Raw genomic sequence first — 17,536 nt, 5'->3', positions numbered from 1 at the left:
GAAGCCGTTCTCCTCTTGCTTCGCTGTACAGCAGGTGCTCAAGACTTCGCCAAGAAGCATGCCCACATCGGGTAAGCTGAAGTCTTTCTGAGTGACGGAAAGCTGTGCGGCCTTTGACGCCGTGCCCCCTCCTCTGTGTCTCTGGAAGTGCGCACTTTGTGAATCGCGGGAGGTGTGCAAAAGCAGGCGTATCTTCCTTCGTACGCAGCTGTGTGTAGCGTGTACGTCATTTGTTTGCCGCAGAAATGTCTTCTTCGCCTTCCCCGTCGCCTTGTTCTGCGGGGAGCGACTACTCCACAGAATACTTCCAGGATGCGGTTTCCCAACAAATGAGCGTCGAAGGCTCACCGTTGGAGGATGGGCTAATTCCACGCGAGGCTTTGGCGTACTGTCCAAAACCCTCAGATATACTCAAGGCACGTCTTTGGCACTGCTCCTCTTCTTTGGTGCAGCTAGAAGATTTGGGTGTTTGCCTGCACAACGCAAGGAAACACGACACCCCGATGTGTACCGACGCGAACGCAGGCCCTTAGAAAGTACCCGGGGGCGATAGGAGGAGTGTGACTGAACGATGGGAGGGAAACTGCAGGCAAAGCATCGAAATGCAATTTTTCACATAAAGAGAGAGAGAGAGAGAGAGAGACAGAGAGAGAGAGAGAGACAGAGACAGAGAGACAGAGAGACAGAGAGAGACAGAGAGAGAGAAAAAAAACAAGTCTCTTTCGTATAGAGATGCCGAGACAGGGAGAAGGCAGCACTCCACGCCTTGAATCGCAAAGGTCATAGAGCAACCACCGTAAGGGCATATGCGTCTTGTTTCTACGCAGCCTAATCCAGGAAGTCATCCTACTCGTTTGATTTTCGGCGACTTAGATCTCATTCCGCAAGAGCTTGAGGGCCTGCGGGAGGTGCGGAAGTTGATGGCTCGCGATGAGGATCTGCACAGCTCGCCGATCTTTGCCGACGACCGATATGCGATTCGTTTTCTTCAGGGGTGGGGAGTCTTCGTGTGTCACCTCCTCCGTTGCCACATATGCCCGCTTTTATTCCCTTGGTGATGCAGAGGCGTGCTGCTCGCGTCTTTCGGGGGGGAAGGGGAGGGGAGGAATGCCGCCATCTAAAAGGCGTCACTGAATTGGCTGCTAGTGCTCCATCTAGCATGTTTTTTGTTCCTTTCACTTTATTGTCTGGCGTTGATTGCGTTTGTTCAGCAACGACTGGGATGCCTCCCGTTGCATAGTGGACATGAAGCGGCATCTGCAGTGGCGCTCGCAGAATCTCCCCATTCAACGCAGCGCAGTAGAGCCAGCTCTTGTGAGGAACTTGACGCGAGTGCCACACGTTTCACCCCTGTAGAGACATGCAACGCAACGAGCACGCGAGGTGTTGAGACTTCGGGAGCTTTGCGGCGACGTTTATGCGCGCTGAGCACCTGCAAAAACACGCTGGCTCAACCTTTTTTGCCCTGCGTGTTTGTAGCCGTTTTTTGCGCTGCCTTCACGCTCCCTGTTGTATGCCGCAGAATCGCGGCTTCATCTACGTCCACGGCCGAGACCACTGTTTTCGTCCTATTCTCGTGATACGGTGCAAGCTCCTCGCCGATTCGCATGTGGTATGTCTGGAAACGAACCGCACATGGCCTTATTCTTGCCTATCCACCTCTGCTTCTGATTCAGCTGCCGACAGGGTCGAACGGCTGTGCTTTGTGGGCGAAATAATTTGCCTTTAAGGTGGGGATTTGGCGACGTCCACACAGGCTTCTTCAGAGGGGACTGCCCCTTTCCCAGTCCATCCCTGCTAGCGCTAGCTGCTCTCGGGTAGATGCCGAGCGCTGTACTTGGGTGACCTTTCGGAGAGGGCGTTGTTGGGAGCTTAGCACTGAGTGGCAGCTGTCTTTGTCGCTCTAGAAGGGCCCTATAGACACGCGTTTGTGCCTCGGGAAAGTTGAGGCGCGACGGGGAGGACGCCGTGAAAAGCACAGCTCTACGCAGGCACTTGTGTTGAGAGTCGTCGTTGCGTTGCTGTGCGTCTCTGCGAGATGCATGCTGATGAAGGGCACTTGCCGTTTCTACGGCAGGCCAGTGCTGCTTTCATTTGCATGCGCGGTGTGAAAGCGTGTGTGGCAACTCACTGCAGGGAGAAGTCATGCCCGTCGTTATCTACTGGCTGGGTAAGTCTTCGCCGGTAAGGCCGACTGAGAACGTTGTTGGAGCTTGCATGCGCAGCGTCTGAGAAGCCTCTCTGGATCGCATCCTACGTGCTGTTGTAGTTGATCCTCACAGGAACTGCAGCCACGCATCCCACCTCTTGCCTACTTTCTCCCCCCAAGCCGAATCGAGGATCTTCCCGGCCGGAAAAAAGGTCTGTCTGTGCATGCGTGCATGCATGCGTTCTTCCCCAGAGTTTACTCTTGCGAAGCTGCTGGTGAAGAACAAAGTGGAGCAGTGGCGTGTCATCATCGACCTGGAAGACTGCAGTATTACCAGTGCCCCAATCGGCATTCTGAAGCACGTGTGTGACACTCTGACGGTGAGCGTCTTGCTGTCTCACGTCGCTTCCCCAGAACTGCTGCATCTAGTCAGAGACTTTCAACTGCCCCCTCATGATGAGTGTACTGCTGCAATACCTGCCTAGGCAATGCACGAGCCGCAGAGTCACTTGAGCAGGGAGGACTGAGTGTAGGCCTTCTTGGGTATGCACACACCCCGTAGCTAGTTCTTTTCCACGTTGTCGTCTGTTCAAACGAGCTTTAGCTTCAGGTTCTGCGGATGTGGCGGTTACAGTAGAGGCTAGACTTGTCGCAGTCGGTTGGGGCAGATACGGGTGTGTGCACGTCTCGCTCTGTCTCTGGGTGCGTCTTCTGCGTCGGCGCTCCAAAAATAATCCTTTTCCAGCCGCAAAAGCCTCTCCTGGCAACTCAGGCTGAAATATTGGATTGTGAGCCTCTGCATTTTGCTTCCCAGAGAAACTACAGGGGCAGGCTTTTCGGAATGGTCATTCTGAATGCGGGGTTTGTCTTTCGGAGTATCTGGCAGATTGTTTCTGTCGTGCTTCCTGAGAGGACTAAATCAAAGATCAAACTGACTTCTTCCTGCAGCGATGTGAGACCTGTACCCTGACAATCTTGCGCTTGCTTCCAGCTGATCTCCAGCCGTTGTTTCAGTCAGTGCATGGACCTGTACCACGGTGTATATGTGTGTGTCCAATTGCGTTGAATGTGTGTATGCACATTCCTGCCGCTTCTACTGGCCTGTCTTTGATTTGCGTATCTCATCTTCCGCTAGTTTGAGACGGAGGCGGGCTGTGCTTGCCGTTGGTGGGCGTACGTGCTGCTACCTCGTATGCGTGCCTCACTGTTTTCCAACGAGTCCGTTGCCTTCGTGCATGCGCGTTATTGCACACCTGCTTTATTATGACTTGTGCGTAGAAGGGCCTTCCGCCGCTGCGTTTTTGCAGGAAGAGTTCTTGTCGGCAATAAGCCGCAACCAGATTGAGGGTAAGTTGCGTGGATGTGCAAACATGTGGTGAATGCACCATGCGCACGAATCTGCATATACTTACATAACATACATACATACATATATACACGCATACATACACACGCACGTAGCGGGCCATTTAGGAATTTCTTGGCGTCTGTTTGTCGACCGTTTGGATTTTTGGAGTGTGAGTGGGATGGTGATATGCATCAGCAACCTGAAAAAGTTGTTTTACTGTCAAAGAAAGTTGCCTGCACCTCTCTACGTACGCGTCGTGAGTGTCGGTGCTGCTGTGTTTACAGAGCGTTATGGGGGCACCTGCCCAAATGTAAAAAATTTCTCGTGGCCGGTGATGCCCCCTGGCCCCTATGGCTCGCCCCTTCGGACCTGATTCGCCAGGATTGTGTATGTATGTGCATGCATGCGCACATGCATGCATGCATTTTTGTGTCTGTGGAGGATCGGCTGGTTGGTCGAACACATGGGCACCCATCTATCATGTAGTGAGCAGCTGATTCGTGCAGTAGGGAGCCGGCGTTGGACTGTCGCTGCTGCTGCAAGCGACAGACGCCAACCCCCTCAGCGAGCACAGCAGCATGTACAAAGCGCTCTCAAACGCATGCAGTTTCACGGAACATTCAGCTATAAGCAAGCCACTTCAGGTGCTGTGCTTGAAGTCGCTGTCGACATTGTCTTCCGCCTTCTCCCTGCTCTGTGTGGGGCTGCGGAGGAGGAAGACAAATGTGTGTGAAAATAATCCCACGAAATCACGGGTACAACAATATCCGGCTTCAAAACGCAACGAACGGGCTATTTTTTTGTTTGAGGCACATCCGCGGGTAAGTCATCTCTCAGTAGAAACACACGACAAACGCTGCCGTAGCGTACCGTGAATGTCAGCGCAGCAGGAGCAGGAGGAGGAGCGATTGCAAGGGCATGCCACTTAAACCCTCCTTTCGCAGCTGCTGCTAGCCCTACAGCACGCAGCTGCTACTAGCCTTACAGCACGCAGCTGCTACTAGCCTTACAGCACGCAGCTGCTGCTAGCCCTACAGCACGCAGCTGCTACTAGCCCTACAGCACGCAGCTGCTCCCTCTGTAGATACCCCCCTCTTCGGAAAAAGTTTACCAGCTATCCCCAAGCCGCGACCGCTGCTTTTCAGCGACACACCACTTCCCAACTCCGACATTCATAAATCACGAAACCAAAAGTGTGGTGTGGCTACGTGCCGCAAGAAGCGCGCGGCTCATGTGGCTGCCTCTCGGAGGACCGCAAGCTTCCGCATTCGATCGGTTTCTTGCTTAAGCCCTCAAGCACCTCCATGCGAGCGGCGCTTGTAAGGAGCCATCGGAGATTGCAGGAGAAGCTCCGGCAGCGGGCAGCCCACGCTGTGCCGCTTCGTGCTGCACACTGGCCCCTCCGCTTCTAAAACCGGGGGTCTAGTGTTCGACCAGACAAATGCTTCCTTCGGCGAAACCTTAGGCTCGCCCTGTTCCTGCTGCCGATATTCCTGTTGCCGTTGTTGTTGCTCCTGCACACAGGAGTCAATGGTCCTGTATAGTCCGGCTTCCTTCAGAACTGCAAGTTCGCTGAGAGTCGTGTAGTACAGACGCCACCAGGCGCAACTGCCTTTTTCTGCTCGCAGCAGCACCTCCTGGTGTTCAAGCAGCATCGCTGGCGAGCAGCTGCAGAGAATGGGCTGCACTCCTGGGTCCGCAGCAGCGGCAGCTGCCGCTGCGGCTTTGTGATGTGGGAACTGCCTTTGCAGCAACTGCAAAAGGAAGTGCCGCTTCCAGCCTGCCCGCATGTCGCTCAGCTGTCTCTGCAGCAGCTGCAAGCGGTGCCGCGCTGTGCGGACCAGAGCGCTTCGCCGCGCGGCTTCTGAGAGGCCTCTGCTGCTGGTGCTCGCGCAAGTAGACCTGCTGCTATGCACGCTGCAGCAGTCTGGATCCGAAGGTGACACCCCGCCGTGGAGGCTCTGCATCTGCTCCTGTGGGGACCCCTTCCTACATCTGTCGCTGGAAGTTTGCGGCTCCCCGACGCCACCGTCTTCCTGTTGCGCCGAGAGCGCATGCTGTTGCTGCAGCAGCAGCTTCACAGCCCTCTTGCACGCCCCCAAGGTCGGATGCGCTGTTGCGCTTGCACAGGCGGCAAGCAGCTGCTCCTCATGAGGCAAGACTCGCAGCGCCGCTCCTGCAGCAGCGACCTCACTAGCCCACACGTCTGCAGCAGCGTCCTTCGCACGTGCTGCGCTGCGGCTGGAAGCTGCCGTCGTCGCCACGTCGACTTGCGCTGCCGCATGCTCCTCGGGAGCGCAGACTTCCGAGGAGCATGCGGCAGACAGCCGTCCTCTTTTAGGAGGCGGCGGGCTGAGTTGCTGCGGAGCTGCGCGTTCTCGCTTGGCGCAAGAAGAAGCAGGAGACTTTAAGGCCTCCCTCGAGCTTCTGCTGCTGTCTCCCGCACTGCTGTTGTCGTCTTCCACATCCCCCGCTGCGGCAAGCATTGCTCGCGCGAGTCTGTGACGACGCAGTCTGAGCCGCCGCTGCTGCTGCAACAGCAGCTGGTCGAACGCATGCCTAAACAGCAGCTCCGCGTGCGCCCTCTCAGAGCCCCCACTCGCAGCGCCCTCATCGTGCTCCCCGTCATCAGGCAGTTCGTGCGGCTGCAAGAAATTCTGCTCGAGCAGCTCCAGCGCCTGGCAGGCATCCGTCAGGCGGCACAGCGTTGCGCTTCTCCTGAAAGCACTCCGTGGCGATGATGCTGCTGAGGCAGCCAGCAAGCCTGCGAGCCCTTTCGCCTTCCATTCCTGCATGCGTTGCTGCTCAAGACGCTGTTGCTGCTGCTGGTCTATGACCTGCAGCGAAAACGCATACACAACGGAAACAGCCGTAAACAGAAGCTCCAGCACAAACAGCAAATCGAAGGCCGAACCGCTTGCATGCAAAACAAACGCAAAAGAACGCTTCCCCAACAGCCCCTCAACGCCTTAGCGACGACTCCATCCATAGAAACGCCGCTTGATGGACGCGTTTGGCGTGAAAAATAACACGCACAGACGAAGCCACCACCGACATAGAGGGTTAAAGGCCTGCTGCTGCTGCTGCTAAAGAAGGGAAGAAGCTGGAGACGCACTGTCATGAGGGGCATCCGGTGCTGAAGAGAAATCTCCTGTTGCAGCAGTTGCTGCTGAGCCGCCAGAGGCATGCTGCAGCGCAGCAGCTGCAACAGCAGCGAGTCTTCATAGCAGCACGAGGCACACAGAGGCGATAAACACGGCATCACGACTCTGACACTGCCGCCGCTGCCGCTGCAAGCCGAAAACTTCCCACGCCGTCCTGCGCGTCCTTTGCAGTCGCTACGCTTCTCTGCGCCTCCTGCCGCAGCGGCTGTCGAGCTCGCTGCTGCATTGGCTGCTACTGTGGCTGCTGCCTGCCGTCTTATCGGGCGAGATGCCCTCTTGCACTGCAGCTGCTGCTGCGCTTGTTCGCAGAAGTCGAGTTCTATGATGTGCGCTCTGGGAATCGAGAGAAAGAGAGCTGCTAAGGCGGCAGCTGCCCCTCCCAGACACACAATGCAGTTGCTGCTTGTGTTGCTTGTACTGCTTGTGTTGCTTGTGCTGCTTGTGTTGCTTGTGCTGCTTGGGTTGCTTGTGCTGCTTGGGCTCCTGCCCTTGCTGAGGCGAGAGCAGCGCCTCTGCCGCTTTAAAGAACAGCGGCAGTACAGTTCTTCACCGCAGCGAGCACTTTTGGGGGGGGGTGACGGAAGGACTGCTGCATCACTTTGGGCTGGACCCTTTGCAAATGCATCAGCATCTTCCACATGGGCATCGCGGAGGTGTACTAACAGCGCCTCTGCCCCCCTATTCCCAGCATAAGGAAGATCTTCCTGGTGCTGCAAGGACTCACGTTCTAGGAGCTGATCAACCTGGAAAGCCGAAAAAACTCGCCGAAGTAGCAGCAGCTGCTGCTGCGGATGTGCGGCACTCATCAACTCCAGCCACGTTGCAGCCACTTCTGCCCGCTGGCTGTTGCTCCCTCCCTCTGGGGGTAAGCAGCAGCTGCTGCAGCAGCAGGGGGGAGAGGGGGGGGAGAGCCGTATCCGCTGCTGCTGCTGCCTCTCACGAACCTCTTCATCATCTGCTGCTGCTATCGACGGGGATATTCGAGAAGGCAGCATCGACACTGCAGCAACAGCTATTCGTGTCACCTGCTGCAAGCGATTCGTAGCGCCAAGTCTGCAACGGAAATCAACACCATACAAACACCAACTCGCACACGCTGCCTCAAAGTCTGAGTGCCTCAAAGTCTACCAGCAAAAGGTGTACACTGCCGTGGTCAAACTGTCGCAGCAACACCCCTTAAGCAGCTAGGAAAGCGATATTTGGCCTTATGGTTGCGCAGCAGCAGAACCCCCTTACGAGTGCAGATATCGATCCGTAATGCTGTTGGCAATGCCCCTAATGAGCATCAACTGCAATCTTTGCTGCTCTTGTCCCCTGACAGTGTGGCGCTGCGCTTCTGCCAGCATCCACTCGCCGTTCTCCGCGAACTCTCTTTCCAGTTCGCTGCGTTGCTGCTGCAAGGCTTCAATCCTTTGTCTCTGCTGCTCCTGCCTTTTCTGCTCGTCCTCCTTCTGGAGCAGCTGATCCACCTCCTGCAACTGCTGCTGCTTCTCTCTCAGCTGCTGCCTCAGACGCTGCAGCTCCCTTTGGGCACAAGCACCTCGACTTCCAGTCGCTGCTCTTGGGGATAAAGCAGTCGCTGCCAGTGCTGCTGCTGCTTCTTCTGCTTCTTCGAGAAGGGTCTGCTGCCGCTGGACTTCCTCTTCGTACTGTAGAGACAGCTGCTGTGCGAGATCCTGCTGCTCGCGCTGATGCTGCTGCAGCAACAGCCGTGTTGCTGTATCCATCCGCTGCTCCTGTGACACTGGGGGACTATTTTGCTCCTCCTCCTGCTGCTGCTGCTGCAAGAGCAGCGCAACGAACCGCTGCTGCTGGCGCAGCATGAGAGCTTCCTGCTTCTGCCGCATAAGTTGCTGAAATGCATCCAGTGTCTGCTGCTTCAGCGCCTCTAGCAGCCGCAGAATGCCTTTCTGCTGCTTCCCCAACTGCCTGTTGCGGTAAGCCTCTAGCTGCGGCTGACGACCTTTCTGAAGCCCTTGCATATCCTCCTCTAGTGCCAACATCTCCCGACGCAGCTGTTTCTGCTGCTGCACCAGCCTCCTGTGGCTCCTCCCAAGGCATTCGTCACTCGCAGCAGCAGCGGCGTCAGCAGCAGAACGGCGGATGGCTGCTTGTAACAGCTGCTGCTTCACACGCTGCAAGTCTGTCTGCAACTGCTGCCTCCGCTGAGCGGCCTCTTTCGGAACCTTTTGATATATGAAGCCCACATGGCTTTCTGCGCTTGTTCCCATGCGCATGCAAAGCTGCTCAAAATTGCAGACACACATAGATACATTTATACAACAACTATGCTTCTCACTCTATATATAGATACATATATATATATATGGTCCGAACCCTCTACAGCCTCTATTTTTAAAAGTGCAAAGGTTGCCCTCGGAAGCGAGCATAGCGCTATTTCAACAACTTTTCACCCCCTTGGCCTTTTTCCCCAGCCTCAGGGTGCAGACGCAAGCGGCGTTTTCGGATTTTGAGGGAATTTTAGATTTCGGAGTGTACTCGAGTGGCCAAAACAGCTTGCATGCCGAAATGGGAAACGAGGTCGCCGTGGAAGGATACATAAACGAAGGTTGTTCTGCTCCTGCAGCAAAATAAGCCCCAGACACAATCCTCAGAGGTGAATGTCTACTACCTATGACCTGCTGCGGAGTGCACAGAGCCGGAACGTAGATGTGAGGCGTTGGAGTATATGCACACAATTGGCTGATAATGGAAATAGAATACACGTTCGCGTCGAGCTCAAATCCCAGTGAAAAGGGACATGCAAATGTCGCGAAAAGTGAAAAAGAGGGAACCCCGCTGAAAAAAGCCTCCCTTCCATCAGCCTCTATTGGGTTCAGAATTACGTACATAAATGTATGTATATATGTATATTTATTTATTTATAGAGACAAAGAAAGAAAGAGACAGAGAGAGGACTGGAAGAACCTCACTATACGGCGCGTGTAGCGCCACATCCCCTCAAAACTGCTTACTGATTGAACAGCTGAACGATGTGGCCGATGATCCAGGGTGGCATTGCGAGATCGAAGGAAAAGACGTGAGAAATGCCTTCCAGAGAGAGGAGGCGGGAGCAGTCAAAGACGCTAAAAGCTCCATTAAACCCTAGAGTTGTGTCAATCAAGCGCCGCTCCGACTGAAGAGCATTCTTTTCAAGGTTCATCACCCTCCGCCGTCCTGCCGTCGCTGCTGCAGACTCTCTCACGCCTCCTATTCTTGGGAATGCAGCCTCCACACTGTGATTCTGAATGCTCGTTTCCACTGTCTGTTCTGCTGCTGCCGTGCTGCTGCTTTGTGAGGGGATATTGAGGAACCGTAGAAGCGCCTCTTCAATGTTGGCCTCTAGGCCTTCCTGGTTCACGTGTGTGCTTAGACAGAGCTGTTGCAGCAGCAGCAAATCGACAAGAGCTGAAGCGCACACCCCGAAACACATTAAATTATTCCCTATCTTCTAAAGAGACAGACAGACAGACAGACAGACAGACAGACAGAGAGAGAAAAAAACCACCCCACTGCTATCAACTTGTGACTCTGCCACGAAGGGCTGAACATTCTCAGGTTCAGTCATCAGAGGATTCGGTGAAAAAGATAAACGAAGGGTGTATCGCTCTCTGCAGCAAAAGAAGCTCTAGACAGACACAACCCTCAGAGGCGAGCGTCTACTACCCATAGCCTGTTGCGGACTGCCCCGAGCCTGAACTTGGGAGATGTGAGGCTTTCGGATAGACTCACACAACTGATTGATAATGGAAATAGAATACACGGTGGAGTCAAGCTCAAATCCCAGTGAATAAGGACAGCCAAATGCTGCAGCAGTGAAAGAGGGAACTCCGCTGCCACTGCACACACAGCACATCATGCAACTTCCCCGCGAGTGGCACGCGCACGCATTGCGGAGGCGAAAAATCAAGACGTCACAAGCGGCAGCAGCGCAAGACAAGGCGTCATCAGAGCGTGTGGAGGTGTGCGAACAGCGCGCAGCTGGGAGCTGCCGAGCCGAGGATTCGACGCAAATCCCGTACTCAAGAAAGCCCCCGCCAACATCGTAATAGCAGCAACTCGATCAGCGAGAGAAGCAGCAAGCCAGACAGCCAGCAGCAGCAGCACCATTAGTACTACCAACACCGACATCAGCACCACCAGTACCCCCGACCCCAACATGCACGGCAAGAGTACCTTCCAATGTCTAAAAAGGTGGAATGTTCAGTGAGGCCAAATTTGCTGTTTAGGAGGTAGAACAGCTTCAGCAAAGAAAACACCGAACTCTCCCCATACGCCCCTGAAAATGCAGCACACGCGACAGCACGGACGACTGGCGCTGCAAGAGCAGCAGCAGCAGCAAAGAAAAATAGGAAGAGCAGCACCAGGAGCAGGAGCAGCAGCACTGCAGCAGGAGAAGGGGCGTCACCAGCAGCAAGGCCAGTCCGAGTACCGCTGGAGTGGCAGCAACAACACGAACCGCATCCCTCCTGGCTTACCTTCAACGCTTGTGGTAATTTTCATGATTGGTTTTTTCTGCAGTGACTTGACCTCCGCCATAAAAGCCTCCCGCAGGGCCTGAGGCATTCGGGGGATCGACGATCCCCATTGCGCAGTCTCCACGTTCGGTGTTGCTGGTACGGCTAGCGATGCTCCGCGAACACTTTTTGCTGCTCCTGCTGCTGCAACAGTAGCATGTCGGCTTTCCGGCTCTGCGCACTGTTGCTTCTCCAGCGGCCAAGAGCTTGTTTTTGCTGCTCCTGCTGCTGCCACAGCAGCTGCCGCTGCTATGGCAGCAGCTGCTGGCGGGGATGCCCTGTCCTCAGCAGCAGGAGTCTTTGCATCACTTCCCAGTCGACTGCGAGCTGCCGCCAATGCACGCTGCGTTTCTGTAGGTGTACGTTCAGAAGCAGCAGCAGCAGCTGTAGCTACAGCTGCTGCTGCTGCTTCTGAGCGTACACCTCTGCGCGTTGCACCATGTGGCTTCCCACAGGCAGCAGCAGTATATTTCGAGGCGCCAGCATCGTGCTTCAGCGGCTGCCGGATAGCCATGGAGAGACGAAGACTCTGGGAGCAGGTGTAAGGCGTGCTTGGCTTCTCCGATGCATCCCTTTGCAGAAGTGCGTCCAGCGCTGATGGTGCTTCTTGTGTGCTTTGGCTGCTGCTGCTGCTGCCGAGGTGTACACACACCCGAGGCGACACCGTACGCGGCACACAGTGGAATGCCTCGACAGATACAAACAGCTACTCCTCCGGTGTCATTCGAAGTTTGAAATCCAGGGCGGCAGCAGCAAGAGCAGCAAAGTCTATTCAAATGGACGCCAGCTCGTATACAGCGACAGCTACGGATAGCCTGATGGCGCTCTGCACTTAAAAAGGGCCCCAAAAGAGAAAACCGATGTCTAAATTTGGGGCATTTGTACAGATTGTACAGATCAATGAAAGGATGGGGGCTAGGAGAGATATGAGGGGGCCTACGAACCTCGAGCTGCAATCCGTCCAGCGGCAGCCGAACAGGGTCCTCTTGATGTGTGGTACTGCGACTTTAGCTGTCTATTTTATTGTTTTGTATCTATTCTTGCATATACAAGCAATGGAACCCCTTCTGGCGCAGGTAGATCTCTTTGATTTCCGGCAGCACTTATCCTCTTGCACGACACCCGGCAGGGTCTTGATGCCACCTCGTCCTGTTGCCCTTTGCGTCTATTTCAGTGCAAAAGAAGTCCTGAACATAAATGTGTTTGGCTTCAATATCTGCGGCGTGTCTTGCAGTTTTATCCTGTTTTGATGTTCCAGAGGGCCGCTTACGGGTCGTTGACACCTTTCGATGTGGGGTTCTGCAGGGTGTATTGATCCATGCTTGCGCTGAAAAGCTGTTCATGGCTACTTACATTGCTACCTTCGTCATTTTCATTGCAGCTGCAGTGCTGTTGAACCACACCTAAAATGCTTCTCGCTCCCTCGAGATGCCCAGACACCGCTGGGCCTGATGCACTGTGGTCTACGCGGCATAACATAGATGGGCGCATGGAAAGGGGTTGCGCCATTGCTAACCAGGTGCTGGCTAAGCTCTCAACACAAATCCGCGAGACAAATCCGTAGGGCTGCGGCTCTAAGAGTGGTGCGCGTAATCTTTGATGCAGAGGGGGTTGAGGGAACGGGGATGTGAAAGAAAGCTGGGGCTTTATATGATCTAATTTGCTCGGCAGCTAAAGAGAAGTAATATTTCTTGAAAAAAAATGCCACTGTTTTAGGAACAACTCTGGACCTCGGTCCCCCTTTGCCGGTCTTCTCGGCTCACTGTCTCCTTTGAGGTGCTGTAGCTCTTCAGCCTTAGAGGGAACTGCCAGATACTCCTAGTTGCCACATTTTGCTTTCGAGTTCTTCGATTCTATCCTCTGGCTCAGTGCCCCTAAAGTTCTGGTTTTATGGCGTAGAATATGCGCCATGGGAGGGAATATAGCTGTTGCGACCCGTGCAACACATGGCTGTTGCTCCCGCAGTAATTCTGCATGTACAGCCTATTCGGACAGTCAATGCCTAACAAAGGTTTAATTACATCTTTCATCTATTGACGAGCGGACTAGCTCATTAGTGCAAGCTTTAATGATGGGCTTCTTGGAGCTAAGCTACTATCTGCGACATGTGACAGTGCCAGCGCAATGCTCAAAGTGTGCAACTGCATGCATCTCAACTGGTCTGCCTCTTCCCACTACAAAACTCAGATATAAGAAAACAAGATGAGACGAGAAACTTTCAGAAGATTATACTAAAGCGCACTACGTTTTTTCCGTATTTTTCTTGAATACGTATCCCCTATTAAGAAAAACTTAGTAGGGGCGCAACTCTAGTGGTGCATAATAGGTGGCTGTATCGTACATTGTCCTCTGCTATAAGAATCCCTTATGCTGAATCTGAGCTGCGAAAGCCTCAATACCCAACAGGTGCAAGCCTCTTATGGCAGCCTGCCGACCAGCAACAGAAACGGTGACAGCTGGAGACATTTCCTGTCCATACCCTGCTGCTAACTCTCTGGATAATGTCTCAGCAGGGAGGTACATAGCTTCAGAATTAACTAAAAGTGAGTAGAAAGCTTCTGGAAGTGTCTTTGAAGAAGATCCCTTCATCCATCCCCAGCCCGCTCCATTCAAGGCTCCTTATGTGAGACCAGGACAGTACGCGCTGGGGAAGTAGAATTACAAACAAACGCAAGGCATGCCGTCAGCGGTGACGGTCGTTGTCAACTCAGCGAAGCCACAAAGCCTTCGCAGACAACGATGCTCACAATTATTTCTCTGTCAAACACTGAGACTGGCGTATCCCACGCCTTTTCTCCACAAAATCTCATCTGCTATGTCATCAGTGCTCAACAGTACTAGAAACCAGCACCTCTCCGGCTCTCTATGGATTCTCCGCCTCCATAACCTGCGCAGCGAAGCTAATTATGCTTCGGAGAGTCTTAAAAGTCCTATATGGAGTGAAAATACATACTTCTGTGGCATCTCCATGTTTTAGGGCAATTAATAGAGTATGAAAAAGCACTGGTTCGCAAAACAGCCGCAATCGCTTCAAGCAACATGATCTAATAGCCTTATGGTGTACCTCGTAGAGCCTTCTGATCCACAAGAACCGGATATCGAGCCTTGAGCACATTACCAGCCTTCGCTTGTCATAAAAACGTTCCTCTACCTCGATGTTGGCGCATGCATCAAGATGCACTAGCCAGCAGTTCTCCAGTTCCCCCACATCTAAGTGCGGCTCGAATCCGGGTCATCAAGTCTAGGCCCGCATCGGACAAGGGTTCCTTTTTAGGCCAGGAGTGCGGAGAAGCAATGGGTAGATGAGTGTACTATCGATTATAAACCCAATCAGCACAAGGGGAAAAATCAACCCCTTGTACGGTTTTATTCACAGACATTGTAAGGGTGTGGTTGGTTCCCTCTGGATGCTCCTCATGGTGGTTGAAATCAGTCATAAATGGTCAATCTTAGATGGTTCATAAGGGCACGGCAGCGAGCACAAACGAGCCTCACATCCCTATCAGTAACTTTGATCCTGATGGAATCGATGGAGCTATCAAAAGGTAATTTTGATCTAGTTGAGCGACTTTCTGAGCCGTCACAGAGCTGGAGCAAGGGGTGAAATGGGCAAATTTAGTGAGTCTGTCACCAACCGCGTGCATGCAACCCTTACCATTTACCTCCTCCAGCCCAACAGTTAAGTCCTTAGCAGCTCCGTCCAAAATATTGAGGAATCGGAGGGCTTTGCAAAAAGGCCGATTTAGGAGATCTGCATGGTTTAGCTGCTGACAATTTGGGCATGCCAGCGCATACCGCTTGCCGATAGACGTACCCCAAGCCAGGGAATAGACCACAAGAGCATAACTACTGTAATGTGGAATGTACTAGAGCCCGAACGAGCATGCTCATGTCTGTTTTTTTAGAACAGTATTGCTGAGCGGAGTCAAAATGTACAGGTGACAGAGTCCCCACTTGGTGCTTGAGTTACAGCAGGCGTCCTTGACGAGGTAGTGCCTTACCCGTTTGCCATTCTGAATTAAAATGAAAGCAATTCCACGATTGTCAAGAGCATAAGACAGAAGCAATTTCCTTAAAGCCCGTGAATCTTCGTAGACAGGAGCAACTGCGCTGCACAATGGTGAGTCGCTGGGGCGTTGCAATAGCGGATTTTTTATTGAACCACTTGTGATGCCTTATAATTTATCACATTGTAAACTTGGTACTGCACGGAAACACCGAAGCAAGCGAACAACATTGGGATTCCACGGTCCTGGAACTCTCCTGAGGTATATAAAGCTTGACGATTGGTTAGACGATAAAATGACACCCATATAATACTGCCTGCAGTTCCTCATGCCCCATTACATTGCACAGAGCTCCTTTTCCCGAGATGGATACCACTGCTCCTTTTCGGCGAGACTAGTCACACTACACGCAGTGAATCGGTGTTTTGGAGGGCTCGTAGCTTGTTGAAAGAAAATAACATCCATCGCTACGTCACCAGCATCGCTTGATGGGAAGAAATGACGTTCGTCATAAAGCAGCTCAGGTACAGGAGGAGTTGTAGGGTGGCTGATGAGCCTCCTTCCTGGGACATTGAACTTCTCTCTTCATGTCTTAAGCTGCGTTTTATTTAACCGATCAGTCAAAGAACCAGCGTTCCGAGCAATCCTAGGGATGATATCGCAATAATACAGTGCAAGCCCTGAGAACTTGGTAGCATTCTTGCAGGTGTGAAAAGGTGAAGGCCACAAGTTGACTGCTGCAATTCTTGCCGCATCCGGCTCGATTCCTCCGGCTAAACCATGAAAGCCCAGGAAAAAAACTAGCTCTCGCAAAAGCCCAAACACTTGTTTGCCCTTATGTACTTTTGCTTGTCCCGCAGCAGGTGAAACGGAGGCTGTGGGTTTTTTTTGCTGCTCTTGAACGTTTCGCCTGCAGACTGAGGCCGTCCATGTATAGGACTGTTTACCCCTCCTTGAAACTTTAAAGAAGAATTGCCTTGCCTTTGTACTTTAGCTGTGGCAATAGGCTTGAGCGGCATACCGGAATACTCGAACTTGCTAGTGAGGGCTGCTTCATGGTTGCCATTCAAGTTAATGAAGATTTGTAGCTAAGGTATCTAGGACGTTATACGTCGAGTAGAGTCTTGATCCGTGTGAATTGGCAAGCAGTTCACCACTATGGGGCACTGAAACTTTCCGATTCATGAGAAGCTTGATCTGGGGCACAAAGTATAATGCACATGCGCTACCTTCCGCCTTTTTCGCAAGCAACACCGGGAAACGCCCAAAAGCATTAGTTGCCTCCTGCATCTTAACTTTTCCAGCATAGCATCCGCCTACCGCTAACTCTCCTACTCATGCTATAAGCACTTCCGATCTGGCAACAATCAGCTCAAGAATAAGATAGGGAATAAGTCAAGACAGTGCGCTGTACAACCAGCACATGCATCGCTGCTTGCACCTCGTCATTCTTCAACACATCCCAACGAACTCCTTAACATTTGCCCATTCCTGGTGTTCCTCAGCTCTAAGAGTATTCAATGTTTTTGTAGATTTTCGTAGAGCTAGTTACGCAGCCAGCAAAAGAATATTCACGCTCAGAACCTTCACTTTTTACTCTGCCGTAAAGCCTCTCGCATGAAAACGCTGCCACACATTGTCGATGTACTGACTTGACCCATGTCACCGCATATGAAATGAGCGTTGCTGGGGAGACCAGGAGGTGCCCCTTCCTGGTGCTTTCTTGCCAACTATCCTCCACAGCGTCCAGCTCTGGCCGCATGCGTGCCTTTTATTAGGACACCCATAAAAAATGAAGAATTCTGTCATGGTACACGTTTCCGTCATAGAGCCACGGACCATGATGCTACAGCTCAATTACGATATGCAGAGGCCTTCCACTGTGATGGCGCTGCCATCCCGAGCATTCTTTAGGCCGTCAGCAATGCTGAGTCTTAGGGACTGCCCCATTACTGAACAGCCAAATTACACTTCTTAGCTGATTCCCTGAATAACAGATCTATTTCACATTCAATGCCAAGTACCATTATCAATTTTTCACCATTATTATGAACTTGTATGGACGCATAATTGACCCTAGTTGTATCGCCAGCTGCGGCTGTGTCGCGCGTAGCCCCCTTCACTTTGCCCCAGCGTGCGGCGGGGGGACTTTCCGTTTCCCTTGAGAGTCGCCTTCGCTCGCCAAGCAGCCTACTGCCCCTCCGCTCAACATAGTTTTCAGATTTCTTGGTTTGGCATCCGCTTGCACTTCCAAAGTAGATGACCCAGTTTCCCACAGTAGAAGCAGACGCGTTGTTGGGAAGCCTGTGGAGCTCCTTGGGAAGCGCGTGTTCCCTCTGGCCTTCTTTTCT

General features: G+C 52.9%; 2 protein-coding genes across 2 annotated transcripts; one reads left to right on the top strand and one right to left on the bottom strand.

Moving 5' to 3' along the window:
- The first annotated feature begins 245 nt into the window (after nucleotides 1–245).
- LOC34620542 lies at nucleotides 246–3,870 on the top strand. Its single transcript, XM_026337959.1, has 7 exons — nucleotides 246–420; nucleotides 802–994; nucleotides 1,212–1,314; nucleotides 2,137–2,170; nucleotides 2,402–2,529; nucleotides 3,457–3,496; nucleotides 3,782–3,870. The coding sequence occupies exons 1-7, from the start codon at nucleotides 246–248 to the stop codon at nucleotides 3,868–3,870; spliced, it is 762 nt and encodes a 253-aa protein (XP_026193744.1).
- Nucleotides 3,871–4,789: 919 nt separating this feature from the next.
- Nucleotides 4,790–11,692, bottom strand: LOC34620543. The gene is made up of 11 exons (XM_026337958.1): nucleotides 11,573–11,692; nucleotides 11,140–11,359; nucleotides 10,838–10,940; nucleotides 10,394–10,500; nucleotides 9,637–10,069; nucleotides 9,161–9,242; nucleotides 7,898–8,904; nucleotides 7,222–7,714; nucleotides 6,613–7,092; nucleotides 6,091–6,334; nucleotides 4,790–5,970 (listed from the first exon to the last, which is right to left on the bottom strand). Exons 1-11 carry the CDS (start codon nucleotides 11,690–11,692, stop codon nucleotides 4,790–4,792), a joined length of 4,470 nt encoding a protein of 1,489 aa, XP_026193743.1.
- Nucleotides 11,693–17,536: the final 5,844 nt, after the last annotated feature.

The sequence above is a fragment of the Cyclospora cayetanensis genome, unplaced genomic scaffold (assembly GCF_002999335.1).
Source record: "Cyclospora cayetanensis isolate NF1_C8 unplaced genomic scaffold, CcayRef3 CcayRef3_contig_216, whole genome shotgun sequence".
NCBI lineage: Eukaryota > Apicomplexa > Conoidasida > Eucoccidiorida > Eimeriidae > Cyclospora > Cyclospora cayetanensis.
Note: the sequence above shows the minus strand (reverse complement) of the source record. Positions and strands in the feature narration are given on the sequence as shown.